Source organism: Trachurus japonicus, chromosome 20 (assembly GCF_045865225.1).
Source record: "Trachurus japonicus isolate A0001 chromosome 20, Traja_1.0".
NCBI classification, from domain to species: domain Eukaryota; kingdom Metazoa; phylum Chordata; class Actinopteri; order Carangiformes; family Carangidae; genus Trachurus; species Trachurus japonicus.
Genome location: NC_140926.1, coordinates 14,391,584 through 14,408,084, shown reverse-complemented (window position 1 = coordinate 14,408,084; position 16,501 = coordinate 14,391,584). Strand labels below are relative to the sequence as shown.

Sequence of the window (16,501 nt, the reverse complement as noted above, 5' to 3'; positions counted from 1 at the left end):
TAAAGTAGTCTCATACAATTTGAGAAAAGAAAGATGATGAGAAGAATTGGGGAGGGAGGCGAAACATAAATAAAAACGTGAGTAGACATTAGCCAGAGACCCTTAAAATTATGATTTACTAATAGCAGTGATGCGTGCTGTTGGCTCTTTAGGACACAATAAAGAAGAAAGGTAAGCACAATAAATGATTCCCTGTGCAGGACTTTTTGAATGATATGGCGAGCCTCTACAAAGTTAGGATTTATGATGACAAAAAAAAAGTCACTTTTGTGTCCCCCCAATCCTGACATCTGATCTGCAGCCCTGCTTGTTAATGTTTCCAGTCAACTGGCAAACACATTCCCTTTCACCTATTACTATCAGCCAGGACTGCTCCATCCTGTCCTGGAACTCAACACTATACTGTATCTGGACATCTACATTTTACTTACATCCATGCAACTGTATAGGCCACACTGTTAATCATCGTTTGAATAAAATCTATGTTTATTTTTTCATAAAGATAATTCATTAAATCATAGTCACTGGAATGACACTATAAAGGCTCTATTAGAAAACACTAGTCTATTCATTGCATTCAGTGTATTCATTACTCCCTCTCATTGCAAAGTCTGGATACATAATCTGTTGAAGTGACATTTTAATTCCTGTTTCTCACTTTTCAGATGAAAGATGTTGAATCTCAACAAACAAGTAAAGATATACAGAAAACGTAAAGGTTTTGACTTTCTAGAACCAACTAATAGGCCTAATAGGCTGCTCTACATGGGCCATGTCCTATTTGTTTTTATTGCAACTATTCTCAGCATTTATTCGTCATGGATGTCAATTCATACAAAACTTTTTTTCTGGTACATTTTACCAACATTTATTTCTAAACATGATCAATTTTATATGGTATCCTCAGAATTAAATGTTCATAACTTGAGGTTTTGGTTTCAGTCGAGCTGGGCCATCAGCAGTGTGTTTGCTGTCAAGAGAAGAACTCAAATTTACAGTATACTGAACATCAGTGGGAGGTATTTTTTAATCAGGATCTCTGAATAAACATGTTGACGAGCTAGAAAACTAGTTTCGGTGCAATTGTGGTGCATTTTATATGGTTTTAGAAGATATAAAAGTGGGGAAAGTCACTGAGCTGCGGTGCCCGACGAGGTGATCAGCTGAGGTTTAGAGGCTCCACAAACAAAACCCAGAGGCAATCAGAGCTCCTCATGACTTGAATATGAAGAGAATAAAGTCCGCTATCGGCTCAGTTCAATAGCAGACATTAGTAACTTTCTTACATTGATTTTTGAGGCTTTTTTGAGCGACGAGAAAACACAAAGTGTCCCTGTGTCGAGGCTGCACAGAGGAGCCACGGCTGGACTGAGTCTCCACGGTTCTCATGGTGTGTTTAAGTACCGCCTCCTGCTCCGGGATTTCCAACAGTTCACTCAGTGAATCCAAGCCGTGCAGTTACGAGAAAACAATGGCAGAAGTTGCTCCAGCCCCAGCTCCAGCCGCCGCCCCGGCCAAAGCGGCCAAGAAGAAGGTCGTCAAGCCCAAGAAAGTCGGTCCCAGCGTCAGCGAGCTCATCGTGAAGGCTGTCGGTGCCTCCAAGGAGCGCAGCGGTGTGTCTTTGGCCGCTTTGAAGAAAGCTCTGGCCGCCGGAGGCTACGATGTGGAGAAGAACAAGTCCCGCGTCAAAATCGCCCTCAAGAGCCTGGTGACCAAGGGCACTCTGGTCCAGACCAAGGGAACCGGAGCGTCCGGCTCCTTCAAGATGAACAAGAAGGCCGAGCCCAAAGCCAAGAAGCCCGCAGCCAAGAAGGCCGCTCCTAAAGCCAAGAAGCCCGCAGCGAAGAAACCCGCAGCGGCCAAGAAGCCCAAGAAGGCGGTGGCAGCCAAGAAGCCAGCGGCTAAGAAGTCCCCCAAGAAGGCCAAGAAGCCAGCAGCTGCTCCCAAGAAAGCAGCTAAGAGCCCCAAGAAGGCAACCAAGAGCCCCAAGAAGGTGGTCAAGAAGGCCCCTGCTGCCAAGAAGTCCCCCGCTAAGAAGGTGGCCAAGCCTAAGGTCAAGAAGGCAGCACCCAAGAAGAAGTGAGCTGTTCCTCAGACACCTAAAAATAATATCAAACGGCTCTTTTAAGAGCCACACACATTTCTCTAAAAGAGCTGATTCCTCTTAACTGATTATCTAATAAGTCACTTGAGTAACTCAGAAATAAATCTCAACATTGAGTTACAGTTTTATTAGATAAGATGTTAGTACTAGCAGTCATCCATGTCAGAACAAATACCACTACTTAAGCTGACAGTATGGAAAAAGTGAATCTTGAAACTTAAATGAATGTGTAAGCCCATGATTAGTCAAAGATGAGAATATATTTAATGGCATACAGTTACAGTTATGCCTCTCATGATTTTTTTTTGACAAACTTAATTTGACTATTTAAGATTTATAATTTAACCTGGTGAAAACATTTGCGATGCTGGCAGAACTTATCATAAATTAGTTGTAGGGTACAAATACATTGTAGCCTACAACTAATTTATGATAAGTTCTGTACAGTTTAGTAAATACAGAACAGGAGGGTGCAACATTTTTATTTTACAGAGGGCATATCATCTCTGGTAAGTGAAGCGAAAATCAAACTGAAACAGAGCTGAATTATGTTAAACTGTGAGACTTTGGTAGACATGATTACATGATGAAAGAAATTAGTTTGTTATAGGTTCTTACAGCTGCATGTGTCAATCCGGTGTATGTTGAGGTTAAATGAAAATATTACTTTCAAATTCTTAACATGTCACCAGTTGTCTGATATGAACCACAGGCCACTGATGAAACACTTTGATAGATGAAGCATACAAGTGTCTGCTAATTAGCCATGCCATTTAAACATGGTTACATTTAAAGATGGTTACATATGACACATCAATCACAATATTCATTTGAATGGGAGAATTCAGACATTGCATCTGACCCCAAACCTGAGGACAGTTGCAACACGGATCAGGGACGGTTGCAACATATTAAAAACATTAATTAATTCATTACATTGATTAAATATCACTGATTAACTTTTGATTTTTTGTCTCAATAAGCATAATATTCCTAAAATATGCATTGTCTTACAATAATATTATATTATTATTTAGTTATTTAGTTATATTTATCAGAGAACAGTTGGAGTTTGGTTTTGCGTAGAACATAAGCCATGAGTCAATGTGCAGAAGTTACCGGTGGTATTAAAACTCAGTAGCTTAGTGTGAGACAAGAAGAATAGAACAATTTGCAATACTCTACTTTTGGATGATTTATTCACCGCATGAAATCAAATTAACTTTTTTGCAATTTTTATATGAAAAAATATGTGCCTACTTGTGTCCCATAGAACAAGATCCAACTAGGCTAGAGATACATAATATTTATAATAGTTATAATTTAATATTTCATTGTAGGAAGATATTTTGGTAATTATTTTGTTTATTGTTAGAGCATTATTCGATCATGGTTTAATATAATTGCCTCTTCTGTCTGAGGAATAAAATAGATAAATTGTGCCTATTTTAAGCTATGCTTTGCCTTAGTAGTTGCAACCATTCCCACCCTATCAGTCATGACAAAACACAATGACACATGCTAACCATGTCATTTGATAGTCAACAAAACAGTGATTCAAATAGGTAGGTTTGGATTAATTCATACAAAAAGGTCAGGGCATTATGACAAAAATACAGCTCATGAAAAGGCTACTTTCATACCTCTAAAACAACAAAACAGAAGCAGATGTTGAATGTCTTCTCTATTCTTGGTGGGTAGATGGTCTGAGTGTCATCACAGCATGTTTCTGATTGGAGAAATAAGACTTGTTTCAACTGTCCCCACCAGTCTCCCCTAGGCTACTGGCCTACATGGTCATATTCATCAATATACTAAGTTAATGTTTTGAATGAAGAAAAGATCAAGCTAAGAACTGTATTATGTGACCTATTATTTTACAGTTACACAAACTTTCTTATGAGCCATTTCATGGGATACAATTAGACAGCGCCATCGGTCTTTAATTTATTGTTATCAACACTGTTTATCAAGCAACATTAAGCTGTCACATAAGTAATTTGTAATCAGTGTTTACTAGTAAAAGATTAGGCCACGTACATCATGAAAAAGGATAATAATGGGCAATAGGATGAACTCTTTTAGGTTTGAGTATGTGGCTCTGAAAAGAGCCTTTGTGTTGGTGGTGTCCAGGAGAAGTTTACTTGGCCTTGGCGGGCTTCTCGGTCTTCTTGGGCAGGAGAACAGCCTGGATGTTGGGCAGCACACCACCCTGAGCGATGGTGACTCCTCCCAGCAGCTTGTTGAGCTCCTCGTCGTTGCGGACGGCCAGCTGCAGGTGACGGGGGATGATCCTGGTCTTCTTGTTGTCGCGGGCAGCGTTTCCAGCCAACTCGAGGATCTCAGCGGTCAGGTACTCGAGCACAGCCGCCAGGTAGACGGGAGCACCAGCCCCCACACGCTGAGCATAGTTTCCTTTGCGGAGCAGCCTGTGGACACGACCCACTGGGAACTGGAGCCCAGCACGGGAGGAGCGGGTCTTTGCCTTTGCTCTGGCCTTTCCCCCGGTCTTTCCTCTCCCACTCATGGTTGATTGTTTTCTTTAGTCTGGGTACAAAGAAATGTGAGGCTCCTCAGCTCAACTGTGTCTTATATGAGCGCAGGAGCGGGACGCTTTGTGCCGGACCAACCAGAGAGAGGCTCCAGCAGCGGCTTCCTGCTCTGGGTTTGTCCGGGCTTTTTCAAAGCTGTTTCCTCCAATGAGCAGCAGAGACTCGGGCGGCGGGTTGGTCCTGTGGGCGGCGCTGAGCTCCAGCAGGAGCCCCTCACCAATCACCAGCCACAGACGTCGAGCAGCGTCACTGTGTCCCAGCCGGTCTCAGGCTTTAAGAGCCGAGTGCCGCGGCGGTTCATCACACTTTTCTCCAGTTTAGAGAAAGACACAGTGAAATGGCAAGAACCAAGCAGACCGCTCGTAAGTCCACCGGAGGCAAAGCCCCCAGGAAGCAGCTGGCCACCAAGGCTGCCCGTAAGAGCGCCCCGGCCACCGGCGGCGTCAAGAAGCCTCACCGTTACAGGCCCGGTACCGTGGCTCTCCGTGAGATCCGTCGTTACCAGAAATCCACCGAGCTGCTCATCCGCAAGCTGCCCTTCCAGCGCCTGGTAAGGGAAATCGCCCAGGACTTCAAGACCGACCTGCGTTTCCAGAGCTCCGCCGTCATGGCTCTGCAGGAGGCCAGCGAGGCTTACCTGGTGGGTCTGTTCGAGGACACCAACCTGTGCGCCATCCACGCCAAGAGGGTCACCATCATGCCCAAAGACATCCAGCTGGCCCGCCGCATCCGTGGAGAGAGAGCTTAAAGAGGCTGCTCCCACTAAAACTACAACAACAACGGCTCTTTTAAGAGCCACTTCACTTTCAACTATCGAGTTATTTCCTCTGACTTGTATGACACTACATTGTAGCAGAATTATTGCACCAAGGTTAAGAATATGAATATGATTATAGAGGTATCCAAAGTGAACTAAATACAAGTAAAAAGCATCAGTAAACTTCAGTGATGTAGGAACTGTAAATGTAAATATTAAGTGCTTCATCTCCTTAATTCCATGATATTTAAATGCTACTGTATAGCTAACACACTGGTGGTTCATTATTCATACATAATTGATATATAAACATCCCTGATTTGTTTTATCTCTAATTTGATTTTTATATTTGATTTTATTTTATATTTACCCATACCTCACCACAATTACTTTCAATACACTAACAGGAAATATCCTGGAGTAGCCTATTCAATCAGACACTGGAGATAGGTGGAGTTCATTGCAGTAGGGTTGTACTTTACAGGCAACAAAACCTAAGCCGTGTTGAAAGACAAATAAAAAAGAAAGAAAAGGAAATGAGAGAAAAGCACAGGACAGACAAAACCTGAGCACTCACCTGGACACAACTGATATCCACATTATACTTTTAACCTAGGTGAGGATATTATATATATACCTTCCCCGTCTCCTTTTGTCATTCCAGCCAATCATATTAAGAAACACAATGGCGCCACATCTGCTTTGACACTTCCTAAAATTGACAAGAAATGACAAATATTTACTGTAATGGTGTTATGTGCAACACACACTGGGAGACTCCCTTGGCTGTATTTATTTATTTTTACTTTATTTAATTCTACACAAATACAAGAAAACAGAACAGGGCAATACAAGATACATTGATAATATCAACAATATCAATATTATGATTTGGGAGAACAATTAAACAAATAAGAGGAAGAAAGAGAAAAAAAAAGTCATGTTAAAGTGATAGTTCACCCAAAATTCAAATTTCACTCATTATCTACTCACCCTCATGTCGACTAAGAGCTGTGAGAAGTTTCAGAGTCCTCCGTGCCTTCTCTGAGTTACGGGGGGGTCAGCGCAGCAGTATTTGTCCATATAATGGTTGTGAATGGATACCAACTTTCTTCGTCCAAAAAGACACCAAAAAACATGCAAAAACCTCCATACTGCTCGTCTGTAATGTCCCTCTTGTATTGAAGCCCCGACATGAGAAACTGTTCCGCCGGTCAAAAAGTTCTTAACCCTTTTGGCACTGATTTTACTAGATTTGACTCAAAGACCAAAACACGCATCGACAGGATATATTTATCTTCAAATTTTAAAATATCACACTATGGCACGTTAAAACATCCATTTACTCTCCTGCCTCATTTTCCAGGGGCTTTTGGAAACTTGACATCCAATGTCTACAGGACAAAGATATAACAATGGAATTAAAACATTAAATTAATAAAATAATCAATCTAAGGGCGATGATCTCCCTCCTCGTAGAAGGGAACTTTTCCAACTGGTTATCTATGTTGTCTGTATGAAATTGTGGAAGACTCGTTGTGCAATGTCACTGCAAGGCCCTGTTATTGACAGTGACGCTGTAATGAATCAAGTGATAACAGACATCCATAGGAGGAGATCAATGGACATTCAGCATGGAACATCCTTGATTTGTGACTTTAATGCCTGTATGTTTTTTTTTTATGTTTTATTTTTTGTATTGCTAATGTATTCTCCTTTTTCTTTGTATAATATGCAGTTTTATGTAGGTCTTGTGTGACCCTTTGAATTATTTTTTATATCTGTCAAAACCTGAATCTAAATAAAGTTTCTTTTTTAAAAAAGAAGGAAAACCGTTGACAACTGACTCTGTTATGGACTCATCCCAGAAAACATCCATTGAAACATTAATGACTACACTTTTTACCACGATAATAACAATCCAACATTAATAATCAATCAGGAATATAATCTCTCCTCTTACATATTTCAACATCATTAGATTTGAAGAAAATATCAACGCCATCAACAAGGAGGCAACAAAAGATCAAGGAGATGTAAATGTTTAACATCAAAGCGCTTTACATCTTTATTGGCAGGAAGCTTTGTCTCTTGCAATTAATAATTGTGAATGATTCATCACATTGTGGCTCAGACACTGATGGGATGGGAAAACCAGGAGTGGAGGAAAAGGATCCTGAGTTAATGTCTGGAGTAGGAGCCCCTGTAGGCAGAGGGGTACTAGCAAGCTGCTGGCCAGCTGTTAGGTTGGTCATCACTAAAGTCTGAAGGATGACTTTCATTTGCACTCTCATAATTTTGATTATCACTCTCATTTTCACTGTCCGTATCGCTGTAGTAGTCAGTGAATGACAGACACAGACACGCTGCCTACGGGTCTGCTGCTTGAGAAGAGGGCGCTGAGGCTGGACGGCTGGCTGCAGTGGTTCCCGAGGATGGTCATGGGGATGCTGGTTATCTGCTGGGTGCAAGGCTGGATTAAGAATTCAGAGGTCTTTGGGCCAGACTCTTGGAGGCCCTCACACACACACGCACGCACACACAAACAGGCCTAATTAGTAGCACCGCTTTGCCACGAGTCACACATCCCAGCTAAGTGCTTCTCTCATGCATTCAGGCTTTTTAAAAGGACATACAGACAGAGTCCTGACTCCTCCACACTAGCCTGTCTGTTTTTGTAGCTTACATATTAAAAAATGAAAGATATGAAGGTCAACAAAGGGTAGGCTAATAAGTTAAATGACATCAACACACAATGACATCCACACATCATTTTGTTATCCATTACACACACACACACATGGCTGAACAGAACACCATTGATTATGTTGTTGTTTTTTTACTTAACTAAGAGTAACCTTATTCAGAGTTGACTGAACTAACTCAGTTTGATACAGATGAGCTCTGAAAGTTTTGTTGTGCTGAATCAAGTTCTGATCAGATGGTGGCGCCAACACACCAAAGGGTTCATGATAAACGGCCAAACCACAGAAGAAGTGACCAAACCACTCCCTCCAGTCTTCATTCACGTCCTCAGAGAGGGTTTGAAAGGCGGCGCGTCCTGTAGCTGAACCAGTTGAGTATTTTTGTACCCAGCAGTAAACATGTCTGGAAGAGGAAAAGGAGGAAAGGGACTCGGTAAAGGAGGCGCCAAGCGGCACCGTAAAGTCCTCCGTGATAACATCCAGGGCATCACCAAGCCCGCCATCCGCCGTCTGGCTCGCCGCGGCGGAGTCAAGCGCATCTCCGGCCTCATCTACGAGGAGACCCGCGGGGTGTTGAAGGTCTTCCTGGAGAACGTCATCCGGGACGCCGTCACCTACACCGAGCACGCCAAGAGGAAGACCGTTACCGCCATGGACGTGGTCTACGCCCTCAAGAGACAGGGCCGCACTCTGTACGGCTTCGGAGGTTAAACATCACCACAACAACTAGACACAACGGCTCTTTTCAGAGCCACACAACCAGTCTGAACGAGCTCATATTTTCTGTTAACTAACAATGAATTCAATAGACATGGAAATTTAACTGAAAATAATAGGATACATCTTTGGTCATACTTGCACTATACTGACTCTTGATAAGAACTGGTTTAAAAATGAATTCATCACATTTGACTTTCAATCACCTATAGTGATGTTCGATACCACAAATTTCCTTTCAGATCCGATACTGAGTAAAATTCAGGCTGGTATCGGCGATACCGATCGGATACCGATACTTTGTGCAAATCCACCTAATATGCCTGGTAAATCTAATAAAATTTTTAAAAAGTACTGTATTTCAAGTCATAGCATTTCAAACACTAAAAAAATAACATAAGTAAAATAATAAAATCATAAATTAAATAAGAAAATGAAACAAACATATAATTTTAAGTCATTCATCTATAATATTATTTATAATTTTCCCACAGATATTACAGACTTCGTCTTCACGTTTGTGACGCTGAAATAGCTCCACACATGACTCCTTTCCGCTCCACTGCGACTGACTTTGTGAGCAGCATGCCGCTGCGCTTACACATTACGCACTTACCCAGGTGGAAGAAAAAGTAGTTCCTACCAACCGTGTGTCATTTAGACAAGATCTGAATGGTTTAATTACTTTCCACTGTGTTCCTGTTAATGATATGCATAACCACAAATGACTGAAGTATCAAAAGTATCGATATTTTCATTTGAGTATCGATTCTAGAGCATACAGACCTGGTATCGGAAGTATCGATATTTCAGTATCGATCTGCACATCACTAATCACCTACTCTGTCAATCAAGATTGAAATTTGTTTATTTGGATAAAACCCCTTGAGATGTATCATCTCGTTTTCGAGGGGGTCCAAACATATAGACAAACATAGATTCAACAGACAAACATGTTCTCAACAATATAGAAAAACAAACAGACAAATAAACAAACAAAACAAACCAAAAGACAAAAACAATAGTACAAACAAGGACAAACCACAGTTATTGTAACTACATTGGGACAAAACAAAACAACCATAGTAGGGCCACAAAGGTCAACACTGGGACTAAAATGACAGTATATAATGATTAGTAACAGATCAACAAATCAGAAATGTGTCTTCAGTGAAAACAGGAACAGGTCACCATGAGATGAGAAGACAGAGCATGCTTGAAAATACCAAGAGAGGAACTGGATCTGATATTAGCAGGAAGGTTGTTCCAATCTGCAGGTGCTTTAAACATAAAAGCTCTTCTACCAAATGATTTAATGACATTGGGAACATAAAAAAAAGATGTTTACATTGTTATTGCATCAGTGAAGTTCCTGGGAGGACGTTCATCTGCAAAGAGTGTATCATGAAAATATCACTGTCAATCTAATCACGGTTTAACACAACCCAACTCTACTGGTGTAAGGTGGTTGTTTTAGTCCAGCCTGAATCAGGTGTCTACACAAATAAACAGATTAAAATGACCAGGGTGCCACATTAACAGTCACATTGCATCAGTTAAACTATGATTTGCCTTGTGACCCAGTGTGGTAACCAAACCACAAAGTCAAACATCAGCACAGACTGCACACACAGGAACTCTGTGTATGTGACTTATGCAAATATCTAAATCCAACCCACACCAAATGAATCCCTGTAAGCCACACACTTATAAATGTTGAAAATGTGATCTCTAAAAACCTAATGCAAAGCTTTTATTGGTTGGAGAGATAGCCTACTAACCTATTTGATTGGGAAACTAGATTGTCTGCTCCAAAATCAAACATCTGATGCTCCTTTGAAAGTTTTCTTTTTATAATTGTGAATAGGCTATTCTTATGATTTGGTAAAGCAACTGAACCCAAACAAACAAACAAATATTTGCACCAAAATGTATTAATTACCAAACTCAAATTACACGTCCTTTTAAATATACCACTGCTTCACTGGCTGTGCTCTTTGACCGTTATAAATAGGAAATTATATTGCTGCTCTGCGACATAATGATCATTTGTGAACCTACTTCAGGTTACATTGTGTGCCATGTGTCTTCAGCATGTGCTGAGTTCAGTTTTCAGTCATTAACACAGTGTTTCTGATTTTACAGCCAGAAACTTTTCTTTAATGACAATAAAATCTGCAAATCTTTGTGACTTTATCTCTTCTGCTTGTATTAGTTGGCATGATTATACATAAGCCGGTGCATATTCTCATTTGCCCAGGTCATAGTATTTCAGAGGAGGTTAAATCGAAAGCAACTGGACTTAGTTATTTGTCTATAAAGACGTTTCACCTCTCATCCAAGAGGCTTCATCAGTTCATGTACGCATCTGACCAGGCTGGGACTGGTCCAACTATCTGGTGTGGAGACTCACTATTTAACCTCTTGTGTGGGCGTTCACAAGGGTGATGATGTCACTGGTTCCCTTTTGTGCTCCAAGTGCCAACGACAGTCGTTTAAATGACTGTCTTTGGTGGAAAGTTGGTTTCGACTTCGTTAGTGCCCTATTGTGTTATAACGACAGTCGTTGGAGTCACTTACCACTTGTGAACAGTAGTTGTTCTTTGAGGCTAGATTGTTGAATCTCCTGGGAAGGGATGAAAGGGCAGCATTGTAAATTGGAGATAGGTGGTGTCTCAGGCCACCTCCCCTGTTGAGGGATGGTTTCTCTACTTTTACAAAAATGGCTTCTTTAACTCCTCTTTCAAACCATCTGTCCTCTCTGTCTTCGCATTCCAATGCAACGAGGAATGCAAAGACCTCTACATTGGAGAAACAAAACAACCACTGCATAAACGCATGGCCCAACACAGGAGAGCAAACTCCTCAGGACTGGACTCTGCTGTCCATTTACATCTCAAGGAGAAAGCCCACTCCTTTGAGGACAGCAATGTCCAAATCCTAGACAGAGAGGACAGATGGTTTGAAAGAGGAGTTAAAGAAGCCATTTTTGTAAAAGTAGAGAAACCATCCCTCAACAGGGGAGGTGGCCTGAGACACCACCTATCTCCAATTTACAATGCTGCCCTTTCATCCCTTCCCAGGAGATTCAACAATCTAGCCTCAAAGAACAACCACTGTTCACAAGTGGCAAGTGACTCCAACGACTGTCGTTAGAACACAATAGGGCACTAACGAAGTCGAAACCAACTTTCCACCAAAGACAGTCATTTAAACGACTGTCGTTGGCACTTGGAGCACAAAAGGGAACCAGTGACATCATCACCCTTGTGAACACCTATAGGTTAAATAGTGAGTCTCCACACCAGATAGTTGGACCAGTCCCAGCCTGGTCAGTTGCGTACATGAACTGATGAAGCCTCTTGGATGAGAGGTGAAACGTCTTCCTAGACAAATAACTAAGTCCAGTTGCTTTCGATTTAACCTCCTCTGAAAAACATGATTATGCATGTAATAAGTAGGCTAGTGTGCTTCCTGACACATACTTCATTGTGCCTTGTTTTATAGTTTAATATTTGCTGTTGGTTGTACTGATATAACCTTAAACAGCAATAATCTGTACTTTGTGGTCTTGACCTCCAGTTTATTTCAGGTCAAAAGTAACATGATGCAACTGCACTGACAAGAAACTCCCACAAACATTTTCACGAGGAATGTGAAGAAAGGGAGTTTATGGTTTCTTGCTGACTTCTGCGCTGATAATGTAGGCCTATGTAGAAAGCCTTCCATTCAAAATATTGGGAAAGAGAAATAACCCTTACAATAAGAAGTTTCACCAGTATATATCTATATTTCTGAGAAACAAGATGTGGGCAAACACTTGCTTGGAGTTAAGCAATAAATTCTGCACAAATAATTCCTGTTAATATAAAGACTGATTCACTGCTATTGTCAAAGTTCAACTTGGAGTAATTCGGGCCCATCCAGCATCAACGCATTTCTTCCAGCTTCAACACATTTCTTCCCATGGTTGTATAATTTGAAGTTGTATGTTTTGGAGAATTCACTAATTGCTTTCTTGTTGAATGTTCAAGATAAAATCCGCTATTAGGAATTCTAAAGTTCAATAATTAACACATTTGTGCTTAGTCAATTTAAAACAGTAAAACAACAAGCTGGTGTATTATGGGGATTCTTGGTGGTGAGCAATGGTGAAGTTGAGCTACCTGTTTGTTGACTCCAGGCTTATTTGAAAATTCATTAGACGTATTACAAACTACGGAAAAGGGTTAGAAATAAAAAATAAAGTGAGTTCTGACTTTTTTCTCAGAATCAGATCAGCGGCTCTAATCATCCTCTGTTTTTTTGTTTGTTTGTTTGTTTTTTCTCTTTCTCTTTTCTTTCTCTGCAAGTGGCAATGCGTCGCCTAGCATTGTCACCTGCTGAACAATTTGCAACAATATACCGTAATTGTAATTGCTGCCAACACCCTATGTAGGTTATTATCTATCGTTTTAAATGTCTGAATGTAATTTAATTTGTTTGTGTACCATGGGACCACGGATGGAAACTAGCTTTCTAGCTAAATCTGGCATATTTACATCAAATAATTGTTTCTGTATGTTCATGAATATGTGGAGTCCCATTTCAAATAAACTAATAAAAAAAAAATTAAAAAAAAGAATGGACCATGTCTTGCATTTGATTTTAGTATAGCCTGTCTGTAATTTTCTAATGTAATCCTTATAGAGTTGAGGGGAATTTTAAGGTGAAATTGAGCAACATATTCACACATCTGAATATTACACAGCAGTTCTTGGTTATAAGCTACATCACATGACCGTATACTGAATTACACAATCTGAAACGTCAGTTTCTGAGAAGTGTAACAGTGTCAGCTGAACTTTGTGGAGTTATTCATCAAGGATGAGCAACACTAACCGCATTAGTGTGTGGGTGCGGTTAGTTCCACCCACTATCAGATCCACCTGTCAGTCTGTATCTGGGGTCGTTGTTGAGTATAAATACACAGCTATTTGATAACCAAAACACAGACAGACATCAGTTGGTTTGTTCATTTGTTTTTGAATTCACAGAAAACTGTGACAATGACTATGTGTGGAGGTCTTAGCGAGACTTTTGATGCCAATGAAGAGGTTCAGAGCATCTGTGACAGCGTGAGTAGAAAAATGATTGTTGGGACTTTGGTCCTCATGCACAGTTAATGTGGCCTGTGTTTCATTTCTGATACTGATGTGACGTATTTGTTTTTCAGATGAAGCCCTGTGCAGAGGCTAAAACAGGGAAGAACTATGAAGTCTTCACAGCCAAGAAATACAGATCACAGCTTGTGGCCGGGACCAACTTCTTCATCAAGGTGATTAATACGTAACAAACAGAGAGCTTATTTATCTATTCATTTATTGATGATATGCTTTTTTGAAAAACAAGACAGTGAGACTGTCACCACTCTCACTGTTTCCATCACAGATTTCCTGAAACTCTGTAAAAAAAAAAAAAAAAAAAGGACAAGTGTATGTCCCTATCCATGACTGATACATGCAGTCAGTGTTGAGGAAGCTACTTTGCAAGCGTAGCTTGTAAAACTACATGTAGTTCAACCTGGCAGTAGTTTAAAAAAAAGAAAAGAAATATGCCTCTCAACTCTCTCTACTCTATTTCTTAGAGAAAAAAAGCTGACAATTTTGGTCAACACACTGTCGGTTCACCAGGAACTTCAGAGGCACTAACACTTTGATTCATGCCTTTTTTCAAAGAGCGTTTTGTAACACAATAATGGTAAAATAAAATTTATATTAAAAAAAATCATGTTATTGGACAAAATTGTAGTTTGTAAATTAAGTAGTTAAACTGCAAAAAAAAACAAAACCCAAAAAGTAGTTGAAATACTTGACGCAGCACAAAATATGTAGTTTAACAATCAGCAAGTTACAGGAAATTGTAGTTAAGCTATGTGGTTCAACTCCATGTGGTTTAAGTCTCCCCAACACAGGTTATGTGAATGGTAGAGACTGATTTCCATTTACACGTTAGTGAAACCCTGACATACAGTATGTTATTTTTATAAGTGAAAATCAATCTCTACCATAACATCACTCCCTTTCTTTCTTGTGCAGGTTTATAGCAATTTTAGGTAGGCTAACAGTTTAGTTTTTTTCCAGCCGGCAATAACATAGTGGATCACATCAGAACAAATTTCTGTCCATGTAGCGAACAATTGTCCAATGCATTTCCAGACAAGATGGACACAGTCTGTTTCTTTTGCCTCCTTGCAGGTCCAAGTGGGAGGAGATGAACATGTTCACCTCCGTGTTTGGAGAAAGCTTCCATGTAATGGGGGAGAGCTGGAGCTGACCTGTCTACAGGAAAACAAGGGCCCCTGCGACCCAATTGAGTACTTCTAAAGGGATCCATCTGTGCCTTTAGGCTCCACTCTCCTCTCATTGTCCAGGCCTTTTATAATGTTATATACAATATAATGCACGTCTGGCATGTAATAACAGTGTGTAGCCTAATGTAGATCATGATGATATGAGTGTGCCACAGTTCAATTTTATACATGGAGTATAAATAATTATTATAATAAATAATAATTCCATGAATCTGAGTTGTTGTGGTTCCTGTCAATGTTGTTCCTCTGATTTGTAAACTGCAGTGCCGCTTCTACAGAGGCTTTAGAAAGTGTTCAGACAACTTTTACACAATTTAATGTCCATTCGACTTAATATTAAATGAGTAACTGCTATTTGGCTGCTCTAAGCCATAATGACAAAGTGAAAACATATATTTTGAAATGTTTGTGAACATTATAAAAGTGTAAAACTAGACTGTAGTGCAGATGCTGACACTTTTAATTGATTGATGGAGCCTTGATTTAACTTTCAACATCCTATCTGAAGCTCTGTCACTTGGTACCTACACAGCAATGGGTGGCGCTGTTGTACCAAAGAGTCAAGGGGCGTAAAAACTCAGCGAGGAAGGGGTCTCTTCATTCACGTCCTCAGAGAGGGTTTGAAAGGCGGCGCGTCCTGTAGCTGAACCAGTTGAGTATATTTGTACCCAGCAGTAAACATGTCTGGAAGAGGAAAAGGAGGAAAGGGACTCGGTAAAGGAGGCGCCAAGCGGCACCGTAAAGTCCTCCGTGATAACATCCAGGGCATCACCAAGCCCGCCATCCGCCGTCTGGCTCGCCGCGGCGGAGTCAAGCGCATCTCCGGCCTCATCTACGAGGAGACCCGCGGGGTGTTGAAGGTCTTTCTGGAGAACGTCATCCGGGACGCCGTCACCTACACCGAGCACGCCAAGAGGAAGACCGTCACCGCCATGGACGTGGTCTACGCCCTCAAGAGACAGGGCCGCACTCTGTACGGCTTCGGAGGTTAAATACCATCACCACAACTAAACACAACGGCTCTTTTCAGAGCCACACAACCAGTCTGAACGAGCTCATATTTTCTGTTGCCTAACAATGAATTCAATAAACATAATTTACGTTTTATTCTAATTAAATTATAATCCAGGGTTTTTCTGTGAATTGCAAACATGACGCAGGGGAGCGCCGGGTCGATTGATACACAGCGATTTCTTCGAAAACCACACAAGCTTGAGCCGTCAGATTTTGTCACTATGTTCAGCACTCAACACCGACCAATCCTGGGAAAGCTTGTGAAATTACGTCACGCCATTCAAAAGTTATTAGCGCGAA

The 16,501-nt window shown here is 40.8% G+C and overlaps 5 protein-coding genes and 1 pseudogene across 6 annotated transcripts in view; 5 read left to right on the top strand and 1 right to left on the bottom strand.

Moving 5' to 3' along the window:
- LOC146966635 (histone H4) overlaps positions 1 to 8,837 on the top strand; it is a 126,835-nt gene extending 117,998 nt beyond the window's left edge. The window contains exon 2 of the mRNA XM_085763714.1: positions 8,513 to 8,837. Coding sequence (XP_085619840.1) covers positions 8,518 to 8,829 — 312 coding nt within the window. The 5' untranslated portion in view covers positions 8,513 to 8,517 and the 3' untranslated portion in view covers positions 8,830 to 8,837. The remainder of the gene's footprint in view (positions 1 to 8,512) is intronic.
- Positions 1,472 to 2,093, top strand: LOC146966638 (histone H1 pseudogene; annotated as a pseudogene). The gene has a single exon (XR_015034474.1). The product of XR_015034474.1 is annotated as a histone H1 pseudogene (transcript).
- On the bottom strand, positions 4,215 to 4,646 carry LOC146966637 (histone H2A). Its single transcript, XM_085763712.1, has one exon. The coding sequence runs from the start codon at positions 4,629 to 4,631 to the stop codon at positions 4,245 to 4,247; it is 387 nt and encodes a 128-aa protein (XP_085619838.1). The 5' UTR covers positions 4,632 to 4,646; the 3' UTR covers positions 4,215 to 4,244.
- Positions 4,958 to 5,463, top strand: LOC146966636 (histone H3). The gene has a single exon (XM_085763709.1). The coding sequence runs from the start codon at positions 4,994 to 4,996 to the stop codon at positions 5,402 to 5,404; it is 411 nt and encodes a 136-aa protein (XP_085619835.1). The 5' UTR covers positions 4,958 to 4,993; the 3' UTR covers positions 5,405 to 5,463.
- Positions 8,838 to 13,845: 5,008 nt separating the features above from the next.
- On the top strand, positions 13,846 to 15,201 carry LOC146966634 (cystatin-B-like). The gene is made up of 3 exons (XM_085762928.1): positions 13,846 to 13,952; positions 14,051 to 14,152; positions 15,072 to 15,201. Exons 1-3 carry the CDS (start codon positions 13,884 to 13,886, stop codon positions 15,198 to 15,200), a joined length of 300 nt encoding a protein of 99 aa, XP_085619054.1. The 5' UTR covers positions 13,846 to 13,883; the 3' UTR covers position 15,201.
- A 641-nt stretch (positions 15,202 to 15,842) lies between these two features.
- LOC146966633 (histone H4) lies at positions 15,843 to 16,227 on the top strand. Its single transcript, XM_085763084.1, has one exon. It carries the CDS (start codon positions 15,868 to 15,870, stop codon positions 16,177 to 16,179), a length of 312 nt encoding a protein of 103 aa, XP_085619210.1. The 5' UTR covers positions 15,843 to 15,867; the 3' UTR covers positions 16,180 to 16,227.
- The last annotated feature ends 274 nt before the right edge of the window (positions 16,228 to 16,501 follow it).